Source organism: Prunus persica, chromosome G2, assembly GCF_000346465.2.
Source record: "Prunus persica cultivar Lovell chromosome G2, Prunus_persica_NCBIv2, whole genome shotgun sequence".
NCBI lineage: Eukaryota > Viridiplantae > Streptophyta > Magnoliopsida > Rosales > Rosaceae > Prunus > Prunus persica.
Genome location: NC_034010.1, coordinates 28,561,736 through 28,573,484, shown reverse-complemented (window position 1 = coordinate 28,573,484; position 11,749 = coordinate 28,561,736). Strand labels below are relative to the sequence as shown.

The 11,749-nt window shown below is 37.8% G+C and overlaps 2 protein-coding genes across 3 annotated transcripts; both read left to right on the top strand.

The window, feature by feature from the left end:
• Positions 434–7,302, top strand: LOC18785304 (DNA mismatch repair protein MSH3). Its single transcript, XM_020558276.1, has 13 exons — positions 434–1,645; positions 1,960–2,151; positions 2,446–2,610; positions 3,177–3,275; positions 3,367–3,615; positions 3,969–4,229; positions 4,340–4,471; positions 4,570–4,830; positions 4,959–5,030; positions 5,639–5,788; positions 6,098–6,571; positions 6,658–6,983; positions 7,079–7,302. Exons 1-13 carry the CDS (start codon positions 656–658, stop codon positions 7,080–7,082), a joined length of 3,375 nt encoding a protein of 1,124 aa, XP_020413865.1. The 5' UTR covers positions 434–655; the 3' UTR covers positions 7,083–7,302.
• Positions 7,890–11,606, top strand: LOC18787313 (F-box/LRR-repeat protein At3g48880). Of its 2 annotated transcripts, none has more exons than XM_020556727.1 (3): positions 7,890–8,125; positions 9,399–9,806; positions 10,774–11,606. In XM_020556727.1, the coding sequence occupies exons 1-3, from the start codon at positions 8,088–8,090 to the stop codon at positions 11,330–11,332; spliced, it is 1,005 nt and encodes a 334-aa protein (XP_020412316.1). In that variant the 5' UTR covers positions 7,890–8,087; the 3' UTR covers positions 11,333–11,606. The 2 variants fall into 2 exon arrangements, with proteins under 2 accessions (XP_020412316.1, XP_020412318.1); XM_020556729.1 differs by lacking the exon at positions 7,890–8,125 and adding an exon at positions 8,161–8,394.

Below are 11,749 nucleotides of genomic sequence, written 5' to 3'. Positions count from 1 at the left end.
AGAAAGGGGATTGGGGTTGGAGAGAAAAGCTCATCGTGTGAAGCAAATGTAAGGTTTTGAACTATTATGTTAATTTTTGTTTATTTTAGCGATATGTCTTATCTTTTGCAACGATTCACACATTTATGTGATTCATGCCGTACAATTCAATCAAAAGTTTTCTTTTTGTATTGATTGACACGTTAATCTATACGTCACGTAAATTAAATATTACATTTACATTAGTTCTTTCTCGTAATCATATTCTAGTCTATGCAATGAATGGACATTTTAATAAGGTATGCATAGTGCAATATTACACATTACACCAAGAAAATACAAACTAGAAAGAACATCATAAGAAAATGGATCCAAATGAATAATGAGCATGGAACGAAAAAATGAACGCTATAAAATAATGTATCATTTTGTTAAACCCTAAAAACATCGTCAATGGAAATTTCAAATTTCTAATTGATGGCTCAGGTGACGTCAACCAAAATATCAAATATTATATTATTATTACGTGTGGGTGGAATATTCATTAAAAATTTATATGAATTGGCGTTCCTTTTTTTTTTTTTTTTTTTTTTTTTTTAATGAGCGCGCCAAATCATAAAAACCCCCCCTTTTTTTAGTCCTCCTCACCGATTCAGTTCAGTTCGTCACCACCACCATGGGAAAGCAAAAGCAGCAAGTGATATCGCGCTTCTTTGCTCCCAAACCCAAAACCACAAACCCTTCATCGTCTTCTTCATCATCATTTCCTCCCTCCTCATCATCATCTGCAAACCCTCATCACCCGCCAACCCCACCTCCCAAAATCACAGCCACTGTCAATTTCTCACCCTCCAAGCGCACTCTCCTCTCCTCCCACCTCACCTCCTCATCTCCCAAACCATCCAAACTACCCAAACTCTCTCCCCACACCCACAACCCTATACCCACCGCACCCAATCCCTCCCTCCACCAAAAGTTCCTCCAGAAGCTTCTAGAACCATCATCCGACGTTCCAGAACCTTCTCCTTCTTCCAACCCACCTGCCAAGTTCACGCCTTTGGAGCAGCAAGTGGTGGACCTCAAGAAGAGGTACCCAGATGTCCTTTTGATGGTGGAAGTCGGTTACAAGTACCGGTTCTTCGGCCAAGACGCCGAAATTGCTGCGAGGGTTTTGGGGATTTATGCCCATATGGATCACAATTTCTTGACTGCTAGTGTGCCCACTTTCCGGTTGAATGTCCACGTTAGGAGGCTGGTGAGCGCTGGGTACAAGGTCGGCGTGGTGAAGCAGACCGAAACCGCGGCCATTAAGGCCCACGGGTCGAACCGGTCTGGCCCATTTGGCCGGGGATTGTCGGCATTGTACACCAAGGCGACGCTGGAGGCGGCTGAGGATGTCGGGGGTAAAGAAGAGGGGTGTGGTGGGGATAGTAATTATTTGGCTTGTGTTGTGGACAAGAGCGTTGCGTTAGAAAATGTGGATGGCGGAGTTGACAGTGGGATTGAAGTGAAAATTGGGATTGTTGCGGTGGAGGCATCGACTGGAGACGTTGTTTACGGAGAGTTCAATGATAATTGTATGAGGAGTGGGCTTGAAGCTGCGGTTTTGAGCTTGTCTCCCGCTGAATTGCTTATTGGGGACCCACTCTCCAAACAAACAGAGAAGGTATTTGGTATTTTATACTGGAAAGTTTCACTGGTTTAGTTAGAGAATTGAGTTAATTCCAGGGTTTAGTCTTAGAAATGTTAATCAGTGTTTGTATCTGTTTCATTGCTTAGTTTAAAATTGAGGGCTTTCCATTAACCTCAGCTACTTTGTTACTCAATAATGGTTGGAAGTTTGGAACTTGGAAGCATGCTCATCATATATATTTTTAAAAAAAATTTTAAATGGCCATCAGAAGAAGGTTTTCAGCTTGCATAATGTCATTGTTGCGTTACCAAGTTTGATTCGTCTTTTGGTTTGATTATTGTCGTTAGATTTTACTTGCTTTTTCTGGACCTGCTTCAAATGTCCGCGTGGAGCACGTCTCACGAGACCACTTCAACGAAGGTGGTGCTTTTGCTGAAGTAATGTCCCTATATGAAAACATGGATGGAGATGATTTAACAGATCATCCAAAGATAGATACCGATGTGAAAGAACAGAGTACTATTCGCTTGGGAATTGAGGTATGATATTTGTGATATTTTATCTGTCATTTCTTTGGTTCTGCATTTTACCCTTAGCTGGTAGGTTTGCCCCATGCCAGTGTCTTTCAATAGTTTACCGTACCTTTGGCACTCTTATCCTTGTGGATCAATGAAATACTTCTTTTCTAGGTGCTCTGTCAGTGGCAAAAAATTATTTTAGTCCTCTCCTTTTGTTAGATTATCATCATTTTCCGGTTTAACCTTATTTTCCTGTTTACGTCTTCTCATCTGCAATTTGCGTTACTTTATTTCATTTTTCCTTTTGTTTTATAGGGAATAATGAACATGCCAAATTTGGCAGTCCAAGCACTGGCCTTAACTGTTCGTCATCTGAAACAATTTGGTTTAGAAAGGATCCTGCACCTAGGAGCTTCTTTTAGGCCCCTCTCAAGCAGCATGGAGATGACTCTCTCGGCCAATGCACTTCAGCAATTGGAGGTATCTAACTCTATTCTTGTGTTATGCTGCAAAGAGGTTTGCTTTGGATTTCCAGTAAAGGAGTTTGAAATGCTAATGGGTATAAATGAATGACTCTTTTTTCTTCCACCTAACTCTAGGGTTGAACTAGGATAGCCAACAAGAGTGCATTTTCTCAAAGAGTGATGTAATTTACTTCAAATGCTTATTCCTAGCTATAGATAGTTGGTTCAGGTTTACTAATCTGTTGCCATTACCAACATGGATCCGTTGGCACTGGTGATTCTGTGTCGTGTGTTTATTTTTCATTAGTATTCAATACTTATATCTATGATTAGGTGTTAATTTGGAATTTATTGATCAAGATTTGTGCAAAAGCATGAAGATAGCTTTTACCATGATGACCAAGTATTGCAGGGAAAGTATTAAATGCTGCATACTTGGTTGCAGAGTGAGAAAATTCCCTGTGTAATCATGATAGAAATTCTGCTTGCCCAGTATATTGAAAGCAACAACAGTTCTCCTTTGTTAAACTTTCTGGTTTTTGCCTAGCTCTGACTCTAGGTAAACATTCCAAATGCCTTTAGGTATTGAAGAACAATGCTGATGGGTCTGAGTCTGGCTCTTTGCTGCAGTATATGAATCAAACTCTTACCATATTTGGTTCAAGGCTTCTTAGACACTGGGTATGAGCTGCCTGCAAATCTTTTGTAATTTATCTTGGGATTTAAAATTTTCATTTTTTCCTGTAGTTGATAGTTCCTTTGAATGGTACAGGTAACTCACCCTTTATGTGATGGAAACTTGATTTGTGCTCGTCTTGATGCTGTTTCTGAGATTGCAGAATCCATGGGGTCTTCTAAAGCTCAGAATATTGAACAGCTTGATGCGGAAGATTCTTTTGTAACAAATTGGAAACCAGAGTTAAATTATATACTTTCTTCAGTTCTGACGACTTTGGGACGGTCAACTGATATTCAACGTGGGATAACAAGAATCTTTCATCGGACTGCCACTCCATCTGAGGTGACGCATGGCTTCTCCTCTACCCTGCTAGTTTGAATGGCCGTATGTTTGTAGATTGTTAATTTGTTACCATCAGAGTCAAATTTTGTTGTATCTTTTTTCTTTTAAAGAAAAATTGAGATAAAATTTAATGACGTAGATTTGGGGAAGGATGGATAGATATATAAATAATTAGCATAAAGAAAGAATACCTATAAATCAAGATGTAGTGACATTCCTTTCCCCCCAAAAAAATTCTAGTGATGTGTGCTCACAGGCTGGCTTTTGCATATTGGGCTTGGTCCCTCAACTAAGTAGTTTGCCTCGCCTAGCTGGTTCAGTAACTTCTGTTTCTGAATAAGGGGTATGCTCAGTTCATTGCAGTGATTCAAGCTATTTTATATGCTGGAAAACAACTTCAACAACTTCAACAACTTCAAATTGAAGAAGAGGGAAGCAAAGAAAATTTGAGAGGAAAGACAGTACGCTCTGACCTGCTGAGGAAGTTGATATGTACTGCTTCGTCATCCACTGTAATTGGAAATGCTGCAAGACTGTTGTCTACCCTTAACAAAGAAGCAGCTGACAAACAGGATCTACCAAACTTAATAATCTCTGATGGCCAATTTCCTGAGGTTTGTACTATGAGCTTAATACTCTGAATTTCATGTAATTTTTTTTGGCTACTCTTTGCTACCTTTTTGTTGCCCTCCTTCTATCTTGTTTGTCAAATTAATTTGGTTAGGTTGCTGAAGCACGGATGGAGGTTCAAATGGCAAAGAAAAAATTGGATTCTCTCATCAGTTTGTATCGCAAACAGCTTGGAATGCGCAAGTTGGAATTCATTAGTGTGTCTGGAACGACACACTTGATAGAGGTAGTTAGTTAACTTCATTCTGCGAATATTCTTCTCAAAATGGACACACCTGGTGCAAGTAACATATCATATCTAATTTAATGTTGCATTACCTGCAGTTGCCCTTAGATGTAAAGGTGCCTTCAAATTGGGTTAAGATCAATAGTACCAAAAAGACTGTCCGGTATCACCCACCTGATGTTTTGACTGCTTTAGACCATCTAGCCCTTGCAAATGAGAAACTCACTGTCACCTGTCGTGCTGCTTGGGATAACTTTCTAAGTGGTTTTGGTAAATATTATGCTGAGTTCCAAGCTGCTGTTCAAGCAGTAGCGAGTTTAGATTGTCTTCATTCACTTGCTGTTCTTTCAAGAAATAAGGTAGCTGCTGAAGGTTTAATTAGAATATCTTGCTTCAATACACAACTTATTTTGTCATCAAATTATTACAAGTATAATCCTATGAACTTATGTCTACAAGTATAATCCTGTGAACTTATGTGTCGCAGAACTATGTTCGTCCAGTGATCGTATATGATGATGAACCTGTCCAGATACATATATCGTCTGGCCGTCATCCGGTACATATATAATGCTTATTGGGTTTAAGAACACTAAGGACTTATTATGAATGCTTGAAGTGATATTACTGGTTACTTCAAAATTGCATGTCGAGTTGAGATCTCTTTTCTGTCATCTGATATCAAATGTAAACGATCTTAATATTTGATTGAAATTAACGAACATGCAAAAAATAGAGCATAGGTTAGAATTTGTTAATGATTTATTCTTCTCCCAATTGGAGGTATTTATAACTGTACAGGGTATGTGAGAAAAGGAAAGTATGCGAATACAGGAATAATTACAATTAATTAGAAACTTTCCTAATTCTTGAAGTTAACTATACAGCTCATATACCACTCATGCCAAAAAACATTAGATCTCAACTCTCTATTGGCACTTCCACTTTCTTCTGCTGATTTTAGCTGAGACATTGTGTTTGCCTAAGTTCTGAAGAAATCAAATTACATCCTTATTAAAATTGAACAGTCCTGCATTTTCAATAAAAATGTTGCATGCATGCAATATTTTAGCTCATTTCAGATTGTCCATTGCTGCTCTATTAATAAAGGGATATATTTTTTGTGTCATTGGGGGCTTCTCTTTAATGGTTGCAATGTCTTACCAGGTTTTAGAGACTACATTACAAGACAATTTTGTTCCAAATGACACAGATTTGCAGGCAGACAGAGAGTATTGTCAGATTATTACTGGACCTAACATGGGTGGAAAGAGTTGCTACATTCGCCAAGTTGCTCTCATTGCCATCATGGCTCAGGTAAAATCAGAGCTCTCAATGATTTATTGTTTTCACATGGCACTAGTGTTTTTTTTAAGTGACATATTGAAGGTATATATGCTAAAAAAGTAATTCAAATAATGGTAAACATAGCTGGTCCTCTTCTTCTTTGTATAAATATGCATATATGTGCATTATGTTCTTCAAGGGATAGTACTGTTTTAATTTTCTTAATCTATAGTTAATGGCTATATAATTCTCATAATGTTCCAAACTTTTCCTTTGGCTGCTTGATAAATGAATTTTTTACAGCAGTTGCTTTATAAAAGTGTGTTCTGATTCTTTTAGGTTGGTTCCTTTGTACCAGCATCATCGGCAAAGCTGCATGTGCTGGATGGCATTTTCACTCGAATGGGTGCTTCTGACAGTATCCACCAAGGGAGAAGCACCTTTCTTGAAGAACTGAGCGAGGCTTCACATATACTCCACAATTGCACAGCACGCTCATTGGTTATCATCGATGAGCTTGGGAGAGGCACAAGTACACATGATGGCGTGGCTATTGCTTACGCTACATTACATAATCTGCTACAGCAGAAAAAATGCATGGTCCTCTTTGTCACGCACTATCCAAAAATTGCTTATATTAGAACTGAATTCCCAGGCTCAGTGGAGGCATACCATGTTTCTTATCTGACTTCAAACAGAGATATGGATACGGTAGGCATGCAATCTGAAAATGAAGATGTCACTTACTTATATAAGCTTGTGCCCGGTGTTTCAGAGAGGAGCTTTGGATTTAAGGTTGCGGAGCTTGCACAGGTATTCCTCTCTCCCCCTTCTTTCCTCTCTCTCCCTTTCCCTTCATGGCTCAGGTAATTTAAGCCGGGCGCTCTATGTTTTTGCAGCTACCTTCCTCGTGCATAAGACAAGCGACTATCATGGCTGCTAGGTTGGAGGCAGTAGTAAACAGCCGAGCAAGAAACAGACATGGAAAAAATTGGTTGCTAAAATCACTGGTAACAGATCAAAAGAAAGAAGCACAAGATGAAATGCTGGAATCTCCTGAGTGCCTTCGTGAAGGATGGAGTCCGGTTTTGGAGGAGACAAATGGTGGTGCATATCAGAAATTCTTTATTAATTTGAAAGCTGCAATAATTGATGTTGACGACCCTGTAAAAAGCTGTCAGTATTTGAATCACGCAAGAAGCATTGCAAGAGAGTTAATAAGCAGGTAAAGATGAATTGGTTTTGGTACACTAGTATATGGTAGTTTATATTTATAACATTGAATCATAAACGTAAACTGCATTATTGTCCATTTCTCAGATAAGCAGTCATTCCTGAAAAGTGATTTGGCATGCATGCCGCAGTGGATACAGCAGCAGCAAGTGACGGAGGCCGATTCGAAACGTGGAATTTCATCAATTTTGTAGATAGTATTTTGCCTGAAGAATTTTGTATTTCTTGAGGTCTCCATCTTCATCTTTTTGTAATTAACCAGACACATATCTGCATGCTTTTTGAAGAAATAAAAAAGAACATAACTAAAATAGGGGACCACGAATTATGATATGGCAATAGAGAGAAAAAAATGGTGATAACATTTTTCTTGCAGCGTTTTAAAGTATTTTTTCAAAGGAGAAATTTTTTAAAAGAAGCCAAAATGGACAAACTTGTCCTTATTTATTTTTAAATTTCTTAAGGAATTTTTTACATTTGCATGTTTTTTGTTTGAAAGTTAAGAGATTTTTCTGTTTTTTCAAAAAAGTTTTGGTTTTTTTTAAAAGTGAAAGTTTTTTTGTGACTAAAATCTAAATTTACTTAAAAAAAAAATCCAATTGCATTAAACTTGGATGTACGGATCAGATTAGCAACACTTGAATGCAAATTGCAATCTAAATCAGACCCAGAAAAATAAAAATAAAAATCTGATCCAAATGTTACAGTCTGAAATAAATGATAAGAACTAAAAAAAGAAAAAAAAGTCTAAATAACGTTGTGACAAGGAGGCCAAGTACAAGACAGTCTAAAGCCGCAGGTTATGGTTGCTGACAGACAGACAAGTTTTTCACGTGATTTGAGCACGTGGCCCAAGAAGACAGGTGTTCTAGTAGCTACGCACAAGGGCAGAAAACTGACTGGCTGAGTCAGACTTTGGAGGGTGGGAGGGGGTTGGCTAGCTAGCTGTAACAAAAAAGGAAAGAGGCCCTTTTTAGTAATTTGGACACCTAAGAATCCGCTTCCTTCCTTCTCTTCTCTTTCTCAGTTACTTGTTTAGGGGAGAAGCCAAAATATTTCTTTACATTACTGCAGGTGACGACCAAACAAACTGCAGATGACTGATAAACCCTCCTCAAGAACCAGAGCACAAAAGTAATTGCTTTCTCTCTCTCTCTCTCTCTCTCTCTCTCTCTCTCTCTCTCCTATGCATGTGTTTGCTGCTTGTTTGTTGCATGTTTCTGTGTGTTTCTCAGTGAACTGCGGAAGTGAAATGAATATGAGATAGATAGATTGATAGATCTGACTGATACGATTACACACCAAAATCGTGGTCAAAATTTGAGCTTTTAGCGGTCGTGCACTTGAATTATTCTAACTTAGAATTGGATTTGGAGATTTCAAGATCTACCAGCGCTACCAAGGTTGATCTCTTCACTTTAGTCATGAAAATTTGGTTTTAGGCATTGAATTTTTGTGTGAGGTGGAAATTGGATAATGAGCGAAGTAAATTAGCATTTCTGTGGTTTTTGATACATATAATTTGCTTGTCTCTTACATGGGACTGATATTAGGCTTTATCCTTATTGTCAATTTTTTATTTTCCCAAACAAAGAGGATTGTTAAATCAATCCAAACCTAGTTGCTCTGATTATTTCACAGTTAGCCAAAAAAAAGTGCTCTTAAGATCACTATGCAAGTTGCTGTGAATAATGTGTGCTCTTTATCTATTCTTTCATTTCGACCTTTATCTCTATGTCTAAATTTACCTCTGTGAGACTCCTTACAATTCCTCAAGGTGATTATTTAACTCAACCCTTATTTTGTTTAGAACTCGTTGGCCTTGAATTTTAAACTCTTAAAGCCAGCCCACCCATTTGATTGTAGACAACCCAATATTGAGGGGCGTTGTGAAGGAATTATAAATGTTGTATAGTAGCTTGTTTTAGCGAGTTGAATATTATGACATGTTTACTAATCCGTACTCGGAATCAAAATAAGTAGTTGAATTCCTATTATGGATACTCCTATGTTTGCTTCACATGGAGGAATCAAAATGCAAGTAGGATCCGCACAAAATCAGGAATTCAACTCCTGATTTTGGAGGAATTGGACTCTTGGGTGGGAGGTGGTATTCTAATTCCTCACACAATTTTAAAAATTCCAAATTTGCCATCTACTTTTACCCAACAACGAGGACATTTTAGTAATCAATTTGGTTTCTATTCCAATTCATGTGAATTTAGTAAACAACTTATAAGGAATTAGTACCACTCCTACTCCAATTCCATATGATTTAGTAAACAACTTCAATAGGAATCCGGAATCTAACTCTCCTCAATCCATTTCCTCCTCATTTCAATTCATCTTCAATTCAATTCCTCCTGCATGCCATTAGAGTATTGATTCCTATTATTTGTTTATGTAGACATTGTGACGGGGTAAGGTTGTTTGGAGAAGTTTGGAAAGCTGGTGAAATGGAGGACAGTGAGTCCCTTGTGAGAAGATGGGAGGACCTGGATACTGACATATTGGTGAAGATCTTTCAGTCTTTTGACATCTATCAGTTAACTTCGGGCATTGCGCACATCTGTAGTGCATGGCGCTTGGCTTGCTGTGATCCTCTGCTTTGGAAAACGCTTGATTTGTCAATGATGAAATCTAACTACATCAAAATCCCATTAGAACCTTATGTTTATGTGGATGGACGGTCTGATAAGGACTTGACTCGTGTTTTGAAGACTTCCTTGAATCTCAGCCGGGGAAACTTGATGACTTTGATTTTCCATTTCAACTTGTATGTGAGTGATGATCTGTTAACTTATACTGCTGAAAGGTAACTCTTAAACTCTCATTTACACGTGTCTACCCTATCTCCATGTTTGTTTGTTTGTTTGTTTTTTTTTTCCAATTATGATTTTACTTCAATCCCACCTCCCTCTGGCATCTGCCTATCCCCTTTTACATTCCATTACTATAAAAGTTATATTGGCCCATATATAAAAATGGTAAATCATTCAACCGGTACATTTAGCTTATCATTTTAAATGTTGTATAAGACTTAAGTAATTATGTATTTACTATACTACGTAATTTAGACATGTTTATTTAATCCCTCGCTCCACATAAACAAATTTTTTGAAATAAAACTGCATCCTTTAAGGAACAAGTTTATTTTTCTCTTAAAAACGTAGCGCTCTTATAATGTCTTGTCTATTAAAGAAAAAAGGTATGCTAGCAAACTCTCTCTCTCTCCCTCTCTTATATTATTGGTTTCTTCTCCTCAATTCCAACTTACTTCCAATTCAGTTCACTCATATGCATTGGTTACAAATTTTTTATAATTAACACCAATAATTAATTTTTGAATGTTGGAGTCTGTTTTTGTGTGTAGATTATATACTTTATAGTCCAGGCTAGGTAATAATTTATACTATTCCGTAATTTATGTGTGACTGATGCATGTGCTAATGTTAATGTGCTAGCATAATGATAAATGTTGAAGGTGTGGATGCAATTTCTGCTGGTTGTTTTGACTGCATTCTTGGTTTTTTTTTTTGTTTTTAAAAAAATTTTTAATTTGAAAAAAAAAGAAAAAAGAACTAGGCTTCAAAAATCTGACATCCACTGAATTAGAAACTCGGTTACATGGTAGATGTGTTCACTTGTCAATTGTTATGGAATTATAATATTTCTTTACACATTAAAGTTTAGTCCTGTTCTGTGCAGAATGTCCTGCACGTGTTAAAGTTAATCTGAGATTTAGATGTATGATATGAGGTTGTTTCTCTTTGTCACAACAGGTGTCCACGGCTGAAGAGACTAGTGATGCCAGCTTGGAACAGAATTAAAAAAACTGGAATCTGCAAGGCCATTCGATGCTGGAAAGATCTTGAATCTCTGACAATGCCTAGCATAGCGAATCCCCCATATCTTATGGAGGAGATTGCCAAGAACTGCAAAAATTTCAATGAACTAAAGATCATGGGGCCTTGCGACATCTTCTTTGCTTCGACTCTAGTTGCGTATCTTCCAAAACTGAAGGTTTTAAGCCTCCGGTGCTCAATGCTCTTAAAGGACGCGTTAATCATTATCTTGGATGGCCTACAACACCTAGAAGTTCTCAATATCTCACATTGCCTTGTAATTGATACCACTCCGCCTCGTGCACCCAGGAGACTTCTTAAAGAACTCGATCCAGTTATTCTCGAGAAGGCGTCTCGTTTACGGATGTTCTTAACTTGCATGCAAGACTCGTGCATCATGTGCCAAAGGACCAAAAATGACGAGGGACTCATGAGGTGGTATAAGTATGAAGAAGGGCTATGGCTAGAAGATGAGGTGAGGTCCCTTGCTTATTGACGATGAGAGCAAGGGAATGAGACACTAATTGTATTTGTGGGTTAGAAGCTAATATAGCTCGCTTATGTAGTCTCTGCCTTTGGTGAATGTTTTGCCTTATCCCACCCGATAAAGCTCCATCTCCTCTTCTTCGTTAACACATAAATAAAACTGCCTGATGAAGAGAGGTGTTTCTAAATAATAGATGTTTCAGTACTGTACATTATGTAATTACTTGTCTTTCTTATGTATCTGCTTTAGCATCGTGCTCTAAACCAACTAGGTTTTTTGGGCTTGGGCTTGGAGTTTGGGTTTTGTTATTATTGTTTTATTGGTCAGAACTCAGAGGGCTTGTTATTACTTATAGTTATGTGAAGCTAATCCCTATCCAAATAGGACTTGGTTTCTGTTCAATATTCTATATATACATCTGACGCC